At 45.7% G+C, this 15,243-nt stretch overlaps 1 protein-coding gene across 1 annotated transcript in view; it reads right to left on the bottom strand.

Annotated features, from left to right (window-relative positions):
* WIPF3 (WAS/WASL interacting protein family member 3) overlaps positions 1-15,243 on the bottom strand; it is a 35,642-nt gene that overhangs the window by 3,452 nt on the left and 16,947 nt on the right. The window contains exon 8 of the mRNA XM_007466127.1: positions 14,308-14,409. Coding sequence (XP_007466189.1) covers positions 14,308-14,409 — 102 coding nt within the window. The remainder of the gene's footprint in view (positions 1-14,307; positions 14,410-15,243) is intronic.

The raw sequence follows: 15,243 nt of genomic DNA, 5'->3' as shown, positions 1-15,243 counted from the left end.
TTACTGCTTTTTAAAAACTCTTAAAAATACTCTTCAAGTTTCCTACAATGGGCATATAAGTCATCTTAAGAATCTGTTCTGGTAAGATATAGTTTTTTAAATGAACTGCCACACAGAAGGGTCTCTACACCTTACAAAACATTAATCCAACAGACACTGTAATTTTCATTAAAATACTTTTAAAATTACCGAGTGCACTTGTTCTAGGATGAAGATATTTTTGGACCAACGGCATAGGGAGTACTAGGTTTCTAGTCAGATTTACAACTGAGCAAAAAGTAAAGAGACACTGATAAACAGCCCCTGACCGAATTCCACGCGGCAGTATGGCCTTGACACTACTGTTCTTAGATTTACGAAACTCCAGTCTACTACAGAAAAGCCTTCCTCTAGACCGGGGTTTCTTAACTTGGCTCTACTGACATTTGGGGCTCGAAAATGCTTTGTTGTGGGATGCTGCCTGTGTGCTATAAGCAGTTTCACAGCATCCCTGGTCTTTACCCACTAGACACCACCAGCACATGCCCCAGACCATTTGTATCCACAAAAAAGGTCTCCAGACAGTGCTGAATATCCCCTGGGGGGGCAAAATCCCCCACTTGGAGAACGACGGGGCAATGAAACAGGCTTCTCCATAGGTAAGCAGTGCCCACTAGTTTTCATAAATACGACTGGAAACAACAGAGCTAAGGAGGATCAATTTCTTCTTAAAACAGAAAGAAAAACTCTGCATCTTGTTGTAAAAGAAATTTCACTGCTGCTAGAATGTGTGGCTGAGAGTTGCCAGGGTTACCCCAGGATGCTTTTAATCCAAATATCTCCTTGGGGATTTTCCCTTACGAGATGCCACTAGAGTCTCTTAGAATTAAGCTTTAGAGCCCTTCTGCTTGAAACAGTCCTTCACATGGGCTGTTTGCCCACAGAAGAGTATTTCAGATTCACTAAAATGGTGGTTTTCAAACTTTTGGTACCACAGCGTGCAGTAAGAAATCTCTTTTCCATCTCTATCCAGTCACACGCGTCTACTGCACGCAGAGCAGCCCAAGGGACCACTGCTGCTGCCTCCTAGTAACCAGATGGTGCCTCTTCCCCCAGTTATTAACACGCCGTGTTGCAGAAGCTGCTGGCTACAGAGCAGCCAGATAGGAAAGACTTCACTAAACTGTGGGGCTTAAAGAAGAAAGTCTGTGCTTGGGCTGGAGGAGCAGAGGCCTGAGGGCCACACTGGTTTCCAACTTTATTTTTTGTCACTTGTAAACCAAGCCAGGCTTGTACCTTTTCTCAGACAGAGACATATTTTCAGGTCAAAAACGAAAAGAAAAAATCCGTTCTGTAGCCAACGAACAAGAGGCTGAATACTGCAGGGCTTGGAAAACACCCAGAAAGGATTTACAAACTTGGTTGGCCATCACAGCTGGGTCTCCCAGGACCCCTCCCAGTCTTGGAGTACAATTCCAGGGGCTGGGTGAGGAGAAAGTGGACTCCTAGGAGAAGCACATCTAACCGTCATCTCTGGGCCAACTCGGTCTCTCTCTAAGGTAGGGTCCACATGGCATAAGGTGGAGAGTAGTAGGTATGGTGCAGAGAACCAAACTGTGTATCTGAAACAAATGGGATGCTGCATACACCGGCCTCACGTGCAGAGAAGGAATGTTGGCCAGACCACGACAAGAAAGGCAGATGGTTAGACGGAATCAAAAGCACAATTCTCTGTGACTGGGAACATTTCAATGGCAACGCTAACTGTATGACACAGACATTAAGTGGAACGGTAATTTCTGTTTCCCTTCCCATCCCCAAAGCAGCGCAACAGACAGGAAACGGTTGCAAAACAGAGGAGAATGTTGTTACTCGGTGATTTCAGTGCGGATTTCAGTGCGGGGATGAATACATGGGCTGGGCCAGAGTGAGGGTGCCCTCAGCAGTCTTCCCCAGGGTTCTGTATGCTGTGTGATGATTGTTTACAGAAGGGGTAGACAAAATAATTAGCTACTAAAGGTATCTGAAAAAGGCCTGAGAAAACCTGGTTAAAATGTTAAACCTTGTATTGCTACTGATGGGAGTAGTTGTTTTTATATCTTTTAAAAATAATAAAAAGATTCTGCTAAAAAATATATTTATCCAGAAAGATGTTGATTTGAACTTTAAAAAGGAACATGGAATCATCATTTTCCCTTTTCAATACAGAGCCACTGAGTTCTGCTGGTAGCTCCCTTTCTAATGTCAAGTTCATCCCTTCCTCTCACGTGAGCCTAGGGCATGTAGTGGGGTCTTCCTAGGCCTCTGCATGGAGACTCCTCACTCAAGAAGGTGTGGAACACACCCTTGGATTGGTTCTATGCTGTTCCAGTATTTTGGGCAGCCAACATGACACTATACATAGAGAATCCTAAAGATGCTACCAGAAAACTACTAGAGCTAATCAATGAACGTGGTAAAGTAGCAGGATACAAAATTAATGCACAGAAATCTCTGGCATCCCTATACACTAATGATGAAAAATCTGAAAGTGAAATCAAGAAAACACTCCCATTTACCACTGCAACAAAAAGAATAAATATCTAGGAATAAACCTACCTAAGGAGACAAGACCTCCATGCAGAAAATTATAAGACACTGATGAAAGAAATTAAAGATGATACAAATAGATGGAGAGATATACCATGTTCTTGGATTGGAAGAATCAACATTGTGAAAATGACTCTACTACCCAAAGCAATCTAAAAATTCAATGCAATCCCTATCAAACTACCACTGGCATTTTTCACAGAACTAGAACAAAAAATTTCACAATTTGTATGGAAACACAAAAGACCCCGAATAGCCAAAGCAATCTTGAGAACAAAAAATGGAGCTGGAGGAATCAGGCTGCCTGACTTCAGACTATACTACAAAGCTACAGTAATCAAGACAGTATGGTACTGGCACAAAAACAGAAAGATAGATCAATGGAATAGGATAGAAAGCCCAGAGATAAACCCATGCACATATGGTCACCTTATCTTTGATAAAGGTGGCAGGAATATACAGTGGAGAAAGGACAGCCTCTTCAATAAGTGGTGCTGGGAAAATTGGACAGGTACATGTAAAAGTATGAGATTAGATCACTCCCTAACACCATACACAAAAATAAGCTCAAAATGGATTAAAGACCTAAATGTAAGGCCAGAAACTATCAAACTCTTAGAGGAAAACATAGGCAGAACACTCTATGACATAAATCACAGCAAGATCCTTCTTGACCCATCTCCTAGAGTAATGGAGATAAAAACAAAAATAAACAAATGGGACCTAATGAAACTTCAAAGCTTTTGCACAGCAAAGGAAACCATAAACAAGACCAAAAGACAGCCCTCAGAATGGGAGAAAATATTTGCAAATGAATCAACTGACAAAGGATTAATCTCTAAAATTTACAGGCAGCTCATGCAGCTCAATAACAAAAAAATAAACAACCCAATCCAAAAATGGGCAGAAGACCTAAATAGACATTTCTCCAAAGAAGATATACAGACTGCCAACAAACACATGAAAGAATGCTCAACATCATTAATCATTAGAGAAATGCAAATCAAAACTACAATGAGATATCATCTCACACCAGTCAGAATGGCCATCATCAAAAAATCTAGAAACAATAAATGCTGGAGAGGGTGTGGAGAAAAGGGAACCCTCTTGCACTGCCGGTGGGAATGTGAATTGGTACAGCCACTATGGAGAACAGTATGGAGGTTCCTTAAAAAACTACAAATAGAACTACCATATGACCCAGCATTCCCACTACTGGGCATATACCCTGAGAAAACCATAATTCAAAAAGAATCATGTACCAAAATGTTCACTGCAGCTCTATTTACAATAGCCCGGAGATGGAAACAACCTAAGTGTCCATCATTGGATGAATGGATAAAGAAGATGTGGCACGTATATACAATGGAATAGTACTCAGCCATAAAAAGAAACGAAATTGAGCTATTTGTAATGAAGTGGATGGACCTAGAGTCTGTCACACAGAGTGAAGTAAGTCAGAAGGAGAAAGACAAATACCGTATGCTAACACATATATATGGAATTTAAGGAAAAAAAATGTCATGAAGAATCTAGGGGTAAGATGGGAATAAAGACACAGACCTACTAGAGAATGGACTTGAGGATATGTGGAGGGGGAAGGGTAAGCTGTGACAAAGTGAGAGAGTGGCATGGACATATATACACTACCAAACGTAAAACAGATAGCTAGCGGGAAGCAGCCACATAGCACAGGGAGATCAGCTCGGTGCTTAGTGACCACCTAGAGGGGTGGGATAGGGAGGGTGGGAGGGAGGGAGACGCAAGAGGGAAGAGATATGGGAACATATGTGTATGTATAACTGATTCACTTTGTTATAAAGCAGAAACTAACACAAAAGCAATTATACTCCAATAAAGATGTAAAAAAATAAATAAAGTTCATGGATCTGAATAAATAAATAAATAAATAAAGAACAAGCCTGGGGTTCTCTTAGGTGACATGGAACAAAGAACCTCACCTCAAGCCCCGGCCTGGCCACCAGCTGTGACCAGAGGCAGATCACCCTACTTCTGCCTCAGTTATTTCAGCTCGACCTGAAGGAGCTGGGCTGGAAAGCCTCATAGGGCCTTCCCTGTTCTAATGCTGGAAGCCTCTCACGGTCTCTAACTACAGGAAATGACGGGTTTCATTGGAAATGATAATTCTAGTATCTGCCAGAGCTACACCTCAGAAATTGCATATCTGGCCTTTCCTCTCCTTCCTTGCTGTCACTGCCATAGTTGACGTTGGCCTGAGGGACCCACGTCCCCCTCGTAGAGAACTTACAGTGTCACCCTACACACCTCGGGGCACTCAGACCAGGGGTGGGCTAATCATAGTCTCTCTGTCAATAATTTGGAATTTTAAAATTAGTTTTAACGCTTATTAAAAGTAATATATATTTATTATAGGACACTTGGACAAAATAGTGAAGCATAAGGAAAATAAAAATCACCCAGCATTCCACCATTGAGGGCTAACCACTCTTAACACTGTACTGGATATATTTCTAGCCTCTTCTCTCTTCCCTTTATTTGGTCCACTTTTCCCTCTCCATATAAATTCATGAAATATTTTCTTTTTAAAATTAAATTTAGGTTTTATTTAATGTAATTTTAGTATACCAGTTTTTTTGTTTTGTTTTCTCATGATAGCACTGGCATTTTCCCATGTCATTAAATATTCAACAGCACTATTATAACAGATGCAGAACATTCCATCCTGTGGCTCTGCACTAATTTATTTAACCCCATTGTTAGATATTTGTGCTGTTTTCAAATTTCTTCTGTAAATGGTTTAGCAATGTATATATGTGTGGATATTGTTATTTATTAATTCAACAAGTGGTTATTGAGTGTCTGTGTGTCTGGCCCCAGGCCAGGAGCTGATGATAGACCAGTGAATAAAAATGGATGCTGTCTCTGCCCTCCAGGGCCTTATATTGTACTGGGGAAGACGGGTAAATATATAACATGTCAGGAGGTGATAGATGTTTTGAAGAAAACGATAAGGCAGCATAAAGAGAGCACAAGTGATAGGACAGGAAGTGCTGTTATTTTATCTGTAGTGGTCATCAGGGAAGGCCATAAGCAGGGGTGCAGTCACCAGTAATAGTCAGGCGTGGCTAAGGTAAGCGCACCAGGGCAGAGGTCCTTACTGCCTAACTGCCCTCTACAAGGGCGGAAAGACACACCCTGGCACTGGCGTTGTCTTCTGATTCTCTCAGTCTTGGGACATCTAATCCTTTGATTTTACGGCATGAACCACCAAGAGCTGTTAAAGTTACTGCAGTGCTTGGTGGAGAAGTTTCTCTGCTAATGGGAATAATGGTAGCTAGTTGTGCTATAGGTATAAAGTAACTCTATTTTAATAAAAGACCTAAAGGAGGCAGGGGGTAAGTCTCGCAGATATCTGAGGAAAGTGGCCCATAGAAGGAAGGACAAGTGCAAAGAGCCCAGAGATGGGGGGTGTGCTTGGAGCATTCTACACATTGTAGGTGGTCCATGCTGTTGGAGGGAAGTGACGATGGGGACAGTGGCGGCAATGGGCAGTTCACGTGGGTCTTAGAAGCCATGACAGGAATTTCTGATTGACTTGGAGGGAGATGGGAATTCACTGGAGGATTGTAAGCAGGGGCAGCATGACTGGGCTTTAGAGGAATCACTTCGGGCTGCCATGTGGAGCAGGGACACAGGTTAGCAGGTGCTTGCAGCATCCAGGTGAGAAACGACAGTGGCCTCAGTCAGGGGTGAGTGACAGAGGACACGTGATCAGATTGGGGATGCATTTCAAAGGAGGAGGTCCCAGAATTTACTGGGAAATTTGATGTGGGAGCAGAAGAGAAAAAAAGAAGCCAAATACGATTCTAAGGTTTTTGGTATGACAGAAAATGGAGGAGCAGTGGGCTTGCAGTGGGAGGGGAGAGGAGAAAGGGGGCAGCCAGAAAATCTAAGCAAAGAAGCGCTTCAGGAGGAGGGTGTGATGGACTGCAGCTGATGCCTCTGACCCCTGGATTTGGCCACGTTCAGGTCCACTGGTAGCCTTGCCAAGGGCTCCTTCTATGGCGTGAAGGGAGAAGTCCTGAGAGGACGGGGAGAGGAGATGGTGTTGCCTGTAAGAAGAGCAGAGAAATGGCCCAGGGGAGGTCAAGGGAGATTTTTTTTTATATATATATAAATATCTGGTAAGATTAAAAAAAATGTTTTTTGGCCGTGCCATGTGGTTTGCGGGATCTTAGTTCTCCGACCAGGTATCGAACCTGCACCCTTGGCAGTGAAAGTGCAGGGTCCTAACCACTGGACCACCAGGGAATTCCCAAGGGAGATATTATTTATAGATATTACAGTATCTTTGCAGGTTCAGAGGAATAAAGGAGTAACCTGGAAAGACAGGAGGTGGTAAGAGACTGGGATGCTGGAAGATAGCTTATGGAGGGCTGTGGTCCCCAGTAATAATCAGACGTGGCTAAGATAAGTCAGCCAGGACAGAGGTCCTTACTGCTCAACTGCCCTCCCGCTACAAAGGCGAAAAACTCTGGCACTGGCTTTGTCTTCCGATTCTTTCAGTCTGGGGACATCTAATCCTTTGACTTTATGATGTGAACCACCCTGTACTGTTAAAGTTACTGCACTGCCTGGTGGAGAAGTTTCTCTGCTAATGGAAGTAATGGTAGCCAGTTTTGCTGTAAGTGTAAAGTAACTCTATTTTAGAAAAGGAGCTGGGCCACAATGAGACACCACTTCACACCCATCAGACAAAACAAAGCACCAAGACCAGAAAATAACAAGCGTTGGAGAGGATGTGGAGAAACTGGAACACTTGTGTACTGGTGGTAGGAATAAAATGGAAAACAGGATGGTGGTTCCTCAAAAAATTAAAAATAGAATTACCATATCATCTAGCAATTCCACTTCTGGGTGTATACACAAAAGAATTGAAAGCAGGGTCTCAAACAGTTATTGGTACACTCATGTACATAGCAGCGTTGTTCACAACAGCCAAAAGATGGAAGCAACCCAAGTGTCTATTGATGGATGAATAGATAAACAAAATGTGGTAAATACATACAATGGAATATTATTCAGCCTTAAAAAGGAAGGAAATTGCGACATACGCTACAACATGGATGAAGCTTGAGGACATTGTGCTAAGTGAAATAAGCCAGTCTCAAAAAGTCAAGTAGGGCTTCCCTGGTGGCACAGTGGTTGAGAGTCCGCCTGCCGATGCAGGGGACATGGGTTTGTGCCCCGGTCCGGGAAGATCCCACATGCCGTGGAGCGGCTGGGCCCGTGAGCCATGGCCGCTGAGCCTGCGCGTCCGGAGCCTGTGCTCCACAACAGGAGAGGCCACAACAGTGAGAGGCCCGCGTACTGCCAAAAAAAAAAAAAAAAAGAACCCCCCCTGCCAATGCAGGGGACACGGGTGCAAGCCCGTGGGAAGATCCCACATGCCATGGAGCAACTAAGCCCATGTGCCACAACTACTGAGCCTGCACTCTAGAGCCTGAGAGCCACAACTACTGAACCCAATGCCACAACTGCTGAAGCCCATGTGCCTAGAGCCCATGCTCCGAAACGAGAAGCCATGGCAATGAGAAGTCTGCACACTTCAACAGAGTAGTCCCCGCTCGCCGCAACTATAGAAAGCCGGCGTGAAGCAACGAAGACCCAACACAGCCAAAAATAAATAAATATAAATTAAAAATAAAAAACAAAAGAAGTCAAGTATAGCACAATTCTAGTTATATACCAAGAGTAGTCAAACTCATAGAGCCACAGAGCTAGAAACTAGAACAGTGGTTACCAGGGAGTTGGGGGAGGGGAGAATGGGGAGTTGTTTAATGGGTACAGAGTTTCAATTTTGTGAGATGAAAAGAGTTCTGGAAATTGGTTGCACAACGATGTAAATGCATTTCACACTACTGGACTGTACACATAAAAATGGTTAGGATGGTCAGTTTCATGTTATGTGTGTGTGTATATATATATATATATATATATTTTTTTTGGCTGCGTTGGGTCTTTGTTGCTGCACGCAGGCTTTCTCTAGTTGTGGTGAGCGGGGGCTATTCTTCATTGTGGTACGCGGGCTTCTCATTGTGGTGGCTTCTCTTGTTGCAGAGCACCGGCTCTAGGCACACGGGCTTCAATAGTTGTGGCACATGGGATCAGTAGTTGTGGCTCGCAGGCCCTAGGGTGCACAGGGCTTCAGTAGTTGTGGCTCACGGGCTCTAGAGCATAGGCTCAGTAGTTGTGACGCACGGGCTTAGTTACTCTGCAGCATGTGGGATCTTCCCGGACCAGGGCTCAAACCTGTGTCCCCTGCATTGGCAGGCGGATTCTTAACCACTGTGCCACCAGGGAAGTCCCCATGTTATGTTCTTTTTTAACCACAATTAAAAGTAAAGAAAAAAGGAGTTGGGATGAAAACGGTCAAATTTTTAATCAGCCACTTTCCCACTGAACTGATCTTGACGAGGATGGTTTTGCTGGGAACACCAGGCTGAAATGTTATGTTCGGGTGTCTTTCTCTCCTCCCTTCCTTCACCAACGTGTGAATCTCTCAAGGGTAAGTCAGGGGGATCATTTATCTAAATCTCTCCAAAGCTGAGGGCCTCAATAAGTGTCCATATGAGGATGACTTCACTCTTTCTACCATCATTGTGTTAATGAATATTTGTGAGCTACGCATTTTTCCCAAAGATTCTTAGTGATAGGGTTTTTTCACTTTCTTTTCATTGTGGTAAAGTACATATACTATAAAATTTACCATTAATGACACTTCATACATTCCCGTTGTTGTGTAACCATCACCACTATCTAGTTGCAGAACATTTTCATCAGCCCAAGAGGAAACCCATACTCATTAGCAGTCACTCCCCATTCTCCATAGCCCCCTGCCCTTGGCAACTGCTAAATTCACTTTCTGTGTCTTTGAATTTGCCTATTTTAGATATTTCATATCAATGGAATCTTATGTGGCCTTTATGTCTGGCTTCTTTTGCTTAGTATAATGTTTTCAAGGTTCATCCATGTTGTAGCACATACCACGGCTTCATTCCTTCTTACTGTCCAATAATATTCCATTGCATGACTACACCACATTTTGTTTATCCATTTACTAGTTGATGGGCATTTGGGTTGTCACCTTTTGGCTACTGTGAATAGTGCTGCTGTGAATATTTGTCTATGAACTCTTGTTTGAACACCTGTTTTCAATTCTTTGGGGTATACACCCAGGAGTCGAATTGCTAGGTCATACGGTAATTCTGTTTAACTTATTGAGGAACCCATGCATTTTAAAAACACTTAAAAATTGGACAAAATCATCTACCAAAGAAAGAACATGGCTCATACTTGCAGAGTGGAGACAGGGAGGATGGCACCGGAAGAGCTAAGCCTTAGGGTATTTGTGTGCCGTGTGTGTGTGTATGTGTGTGTGTGTGTGTGCCGTGTGTGTGTGTGTGTGTGTGTGTGTGTGTGTGTGTGTGTGTGTGTCTCGGAAGGACAGAGAGAGAGCAGGCAAGCGGGCGGAGACAGAGCTCCAGAACTGCTACAAAAGAGCACAGAGACACCCTCATCTGACGGAACCAACGCAGTCTCCCACACCGTGAAGAACCCTAATCTTGGGTTACAGGTCAATGGCAGAATGCAAGAGAAAAACTGTAAGAAGAAATGTCATCAGATAGGCATGACCTACACCCACATAATTAACAAGGTTCTCCCCCACGGCTCACAGGAACGGCAGGAACATGCTCATTAAACTGTGCTAGGAGGCTACTGAAGTATTTATGTCCACCAATGCCACATCAATCTAAAACTATATATTCTTTTTGAAATGGCAAATGCCCTTTCTGGTCTGTAGGATGTCAATTCACTAGTATGTTGCGTTTTTGTTTTTTTTTAACTGCTCCTTCTTGATCCTCAGAAGATTATTTAGTTTGGTGTGGGCACTGATTTGAACATTTCTCTGAAAGGAGAGGAACACAGCACAGACTGCCACCTCTGCCCTCCTGGTGAGCTGTATGGGGTGAAGCTTTTCTTCTGTTCTCAGAGATGAGGCTAGGCACCACGGGCTCCAAATGCAGGTAAGTTAGAATTTACTGAGTCTGAAGACTGAAGGACTCCACAGCACATTACTGAGAAAGGCTGTATAACAAAGAGATTTTTAAGACTGTTTTTCTGAAGTGGCTGAGGGCAGAGATCAGCAAAGTACAGCCAGCAGACCAAATTCAGCCAGCAGCTGCTTTCACAAATAAAGTTTTACTGGAAGACAGCCATGCCCATTTCTTTACGCGTTGTCTGTGGCTGCTTTCATGTCAAAACAGCAGAGCTGAGTAGTGGTGACAGAGGCCAGATGGCAGGCAGAACCTCAGTATGTCCTCTCTGGCCCTTTAAAGAAAATGTTTGCTGAGCCCTGGTTTAGGGTAGGGCTCCAAACTAATGACCCGCAGAGCTAATTCCCATTCCTGACCTCACCCCTCAGCCTCAGACCTGTGTACTCCCTGTTCCACCTGCCCCGGGTCATCTCCCCCTTGCAGCCCTCCAGGCACCTCCACTCGCCCTGATCCATCACTTCGTCTCCTCCTGAAACCCACGCCTCTCCAGCTCCTTCTTGGTGCCACACCATCCATCCAGCCCCAGGTTGGTGCTCAGAGGCCCTTAGCTCCTCCTCCACTTCTCTTGTTCCTCTCATGGCCTGCATCCCCAAGCCCTGGCAACCCTCACCCCCATCCATCCTCCCTCACATGGACCCTTCTCAAAGCAGCAGGTATCCTGACCTTGGTCTCTACCTCCTCTGATCAAACCACCAGTGATCAGACTCAACCTAGACCTAATCACAACCCTTCTCAGAGTTCACCATGGCTGCATGGCTCAGACACCCCTGGGTCTGAAATTCCTGGCTCTGCCTCTAATTTGCTGTGAGGCCTTAGGCAAGTCACTTGGCCTGTCTGGACCTCCTTCCCCCTACGTGAAAACTTTCTACATTAATGACTTATGATAAGGTCTGCAAAGCACCTAGAACCATGCCAGGCACATCTGAGCAGGTCTACGACAGGATCACTTACTGTATTGGCGGTGGTTAGTATTTCACTGACAGTTCTTTGCTTATAGGTTCTGCTTATATCCCTTAGAAGGGATAAAACATCCTTCACATTAGGAGGGAACACATCTCCTTGTCCTTTTCGTGTGTGGGCACCTCCTGTAGGGTAGGTAACACGCCTAGGCTCTCTCTGCCCTCTTTTTCTGGTGAGTTGAACAGAGGGAACTAGCCATGTGCAGCCTGGCCCCTTCTAGGTTCCCTCTTTGAAATCTGGCTGCCTGTGTATTAAGGACTATTCCGTCCTGCCCTCCTGGCCATGTGGAAAGCTCTGTGAGGCTGCTCTGTGGCTGCAGGGGGAGGCCAGCCTCAGTCCCCTCACCTGTAAATCCCCTGGCCTAGGGGAGTCAGCAAGCCTCTTTCTGGGGTGCAGTATTAGAGTTTGCTGTTACCTAAGCTCTTCCAATAAAAACACTTAGATCTTCATCTGTCTGACCTGTGAACATTTCATATGACGGTAAAAGAAGTGTTATTTATTGACCCTCTGCCCCACGAAGCCTAACATCTCTGGCAGCCGCTGCGGTCCTCTCCAGGCACCGTGTGCCCTTACATACCACGTAGGACTTGCTTGTCATTCTTAAATGGCCCAAACACTATCATGCCTCTCTCCTGGGGGTGTGCCGTGCTCAGCCTGGAATGCCTTTCCACCCAGTGGAAATGTTACCTCTCTCTACGCCTTCAAGTCCCCAATCTCCACCTCCACCCTCATGCCCACTGTGGTGCCCTCTGAACTTTAAACAATCAGTGATTAAGACACTCCACTGTGATCTAGTTAATGTCTCACACTTCTATCTCGGGAGTGTGCACGCTGGCGGCTTGATGGTAGGGACTTTGTTGCTTACACCTCGTAGTCTCTGGTGCCAGCATGGTGCCAAGTGTACAGTGGGCAGTTCATGCCCATCTGCTGAGCTCGAACTGAGCAAGAATGGGAGCCTGACCCAGCACCCGTCTCCTCCACCATCACGTCTCCACGGTCTATTTAAACCCCAGGTGGGGTGATTTCCCTTCGTCAATCTTTATTCTGCTCCTCTCTCTTTCTCTGTCTCTCTCAATTCAGAGAAGGAGTACCGTTGACCCTGAAACAACATGGGTTTGAACGGCATGGGTCCACTTATACGAGGATGTTTTTCAGTAGTAAAACTACAGTACGACAGTCTATGGTTGGTTGAATCCTCCGCATCCAAGGATGTGGAGGGCCAGCAATGCATATGAAGTCCTGCATTTTTCAAGGGTCAACTGTATTTACATATTATTAAAAAACATACAAGTGGGCTTCCCTGGTGGCGCAGTGGTTGAGACTTTGCCTGCCGATGCAGGGGACACGGGTTCATGCCCGGGTCCGGGAAGATCCCACATGCAGCGGAGCGGCTGGGCCCGTGAGCCATGGCCGCTGAGCCTGCATGTCCAGAGCCTGTGCTCCGCAACGGGAGAGGCCACAACAGTGAGAGGCCCGTGTACCGCAAATAAACAAAACAAAACAAAACAAAAACATACAAGTCACTTCTCTCTAAATGTGCAATCCACCGGCACGCAGAGAAAGCTCTGCCCACGCTGATCCCGAGAGGACCTCTCACCTGAGCAGAGAGCAGGCTGGTGCTCCTTGGTCTGCCCTGCAGGAAGCTGAACCCTGGGGAAGGGACTTCACCAAGGCCCCTTTGCAAGGAGACAAAGAGCCAGGTTCCCGGTCTGGGGCTAAGCTTGGATACTGATGATTTTCCATGCTGGTCTGCAGATGTCTGGGGCTGGGGGCCTTACTCGGGTTGTGGGGTGGAAAACACATTGGACCCTCACCCCATGTTGCTGGCTCTGCCTCCCTCTTACCAGCTCCTGCCCACTTGGATTGGATCAGCACTGGACAAGAATTACGTTAACAGGCAGCATCACTGTGTGGTCAACACCTACTGTGCTTTCCTTTGCTTCCTGTGCTCCTGAAGTGCTGCCTCCCTGCCCGTTGGGCCATGAAGGGCAGGCCGGCCAGCCCTCCTTGATTCTTAGGGCTGGGCAGGTAAGCCAAGTGAAGGCCTCTCTTGGGGCCTGGCCGCACAATGAGATCGGGAGGAGGAAGGCTCTCACTGGACTGAGGTTTTCAGCCTTAGATGGACATTGGAATCACGTGGCAATTTTCAAAAATACTGACATCTGTGTCCTACCCTGGATATTCTGACTTACCTGCGCTAGGTGCAGCCTGGCCTTTAAAAGCTGTCTAGGTCATTCTAATGTACTGCCAAGGTAGGAACCATTGACCTAAGGCATTCTCTATTTCAGAGTCTGCCAGAGTTTTGAATTGGGGGTTTTGGGGTTCTTCCCCAACTATTAATGCAAAGCTCCTGAATCCCATTTTGTTGTTGTCTTGGGGTGTTTAGCTCCCCAGTCAAAAGCCCCAGGGAGGGGAGGGACCAGTGGTAAATTTAGGCATCCAAATCCGATGCCAAATAACTAAACTTGGTGTTCTGTAAAAAACCTCTAAATGAACCCTTAGATATTAGGGCAAATAAATGTTCAGAAACTTCCAGAAGTATGAACATCACTGCATCCCTGCAATAGTACAGTGAGATCCTGATGTCACACTTTACACAGCCTGTGGCCAGTCAGTGCACCCAAGCACCTAATTCTGGAGGGTCAGGGAAAACCAGGAGTCTTATCAAGGTGGTACTTACTTCTGGGGATCTTGCTGGGGTAAATCTTCTGGCATGGTTTATACTCATCCGGAGGAGGAAAATCTTCCATAGAATGGAACGTGAATTTAGACTCAAAGTCATCTGCACACACGGAAATGCCAAAATTATTCTGGTTACTATGAGGACCCAAGTTTTGGTCATTTCCAGGAGCATACAGGTTTGCCTGCCCAGTGCAAGGTTTTAATGGCAGAGCTATTCCCCTCTAAGACATCCATTCACCTCTTAATTTTTACTATTTAGCTGGGGCAACGGGGAATCAGGAAAAGTGAAATCATAGACTCTCCCCATCATCCACCTCAACTTACTTCAACCAGCATCTTAAGGAAGCTTCTAAAGGGAGCAGAAGTGCCACAGGCCTATCCAGGGTCCAGAGTCAGAGGTGGGGAAACTGGCAGCAACAAGGGACCAGCAAAGTCCCTGTGGCCTGAAGCCCCTCTTGTGTTCCTGGGGAGGACTCTGGGGGGGAGAGGTGGACAGAACAGGAATCCTCAGCCTGGCTGGTGGGAAGGAGCACAGCCTGTGTGCAGTTGGGGACCTGGGCTTCCTAAAGCAAATGGGTTCTGCCCTGAGCTCCTGATAGCAAGAGTAGAGGGGTCTTGTGGCCCTTTCATGAGTTGAGTCCCTGCTTTGTGAGCTAGGCTTTGTGTGTGACAGTAGCTCAGCCCACAAAGGGATCCAAAGACTTTTGGTCACACCTGACCCCAGATGACTTTCCTTCCTATCTCCATATTTTTGCTTTAACTGTTCCTCTGCTGGTGGGCCTTCCATCCATCCTCTTACCTTGTCCAAATCAGTCTATTTTTCAGGCTTATGCCTGATTTCTCCATGGAGACACACCACACACACACACACACACACACACACACACACACACACACACACACACACACACACACACACACACACACACACACA

The sequence above is a fragment of the Lipotes vexillifer genome, unplaced genomic scaffold (genome assembly GCF_000442215.2).
Source record: "Lipotes vexillifer unplaced genomic scaffold, Lipotes_vexillifer_v1.1 scaffold150, whole genome shotgun sequence".
Taxonomy (NCBI): Eukaryota; Metazoa; Chordata; class Mammalia; order Artiodactyla; family Lipotidae; genus Lipotes; species Lipotes vexillifer.
The sequence above is the reverse complement of the archived record's forward strand: the minus strand, read 5'-3'. Positions and strand labels throughout refer to the sequence as shown.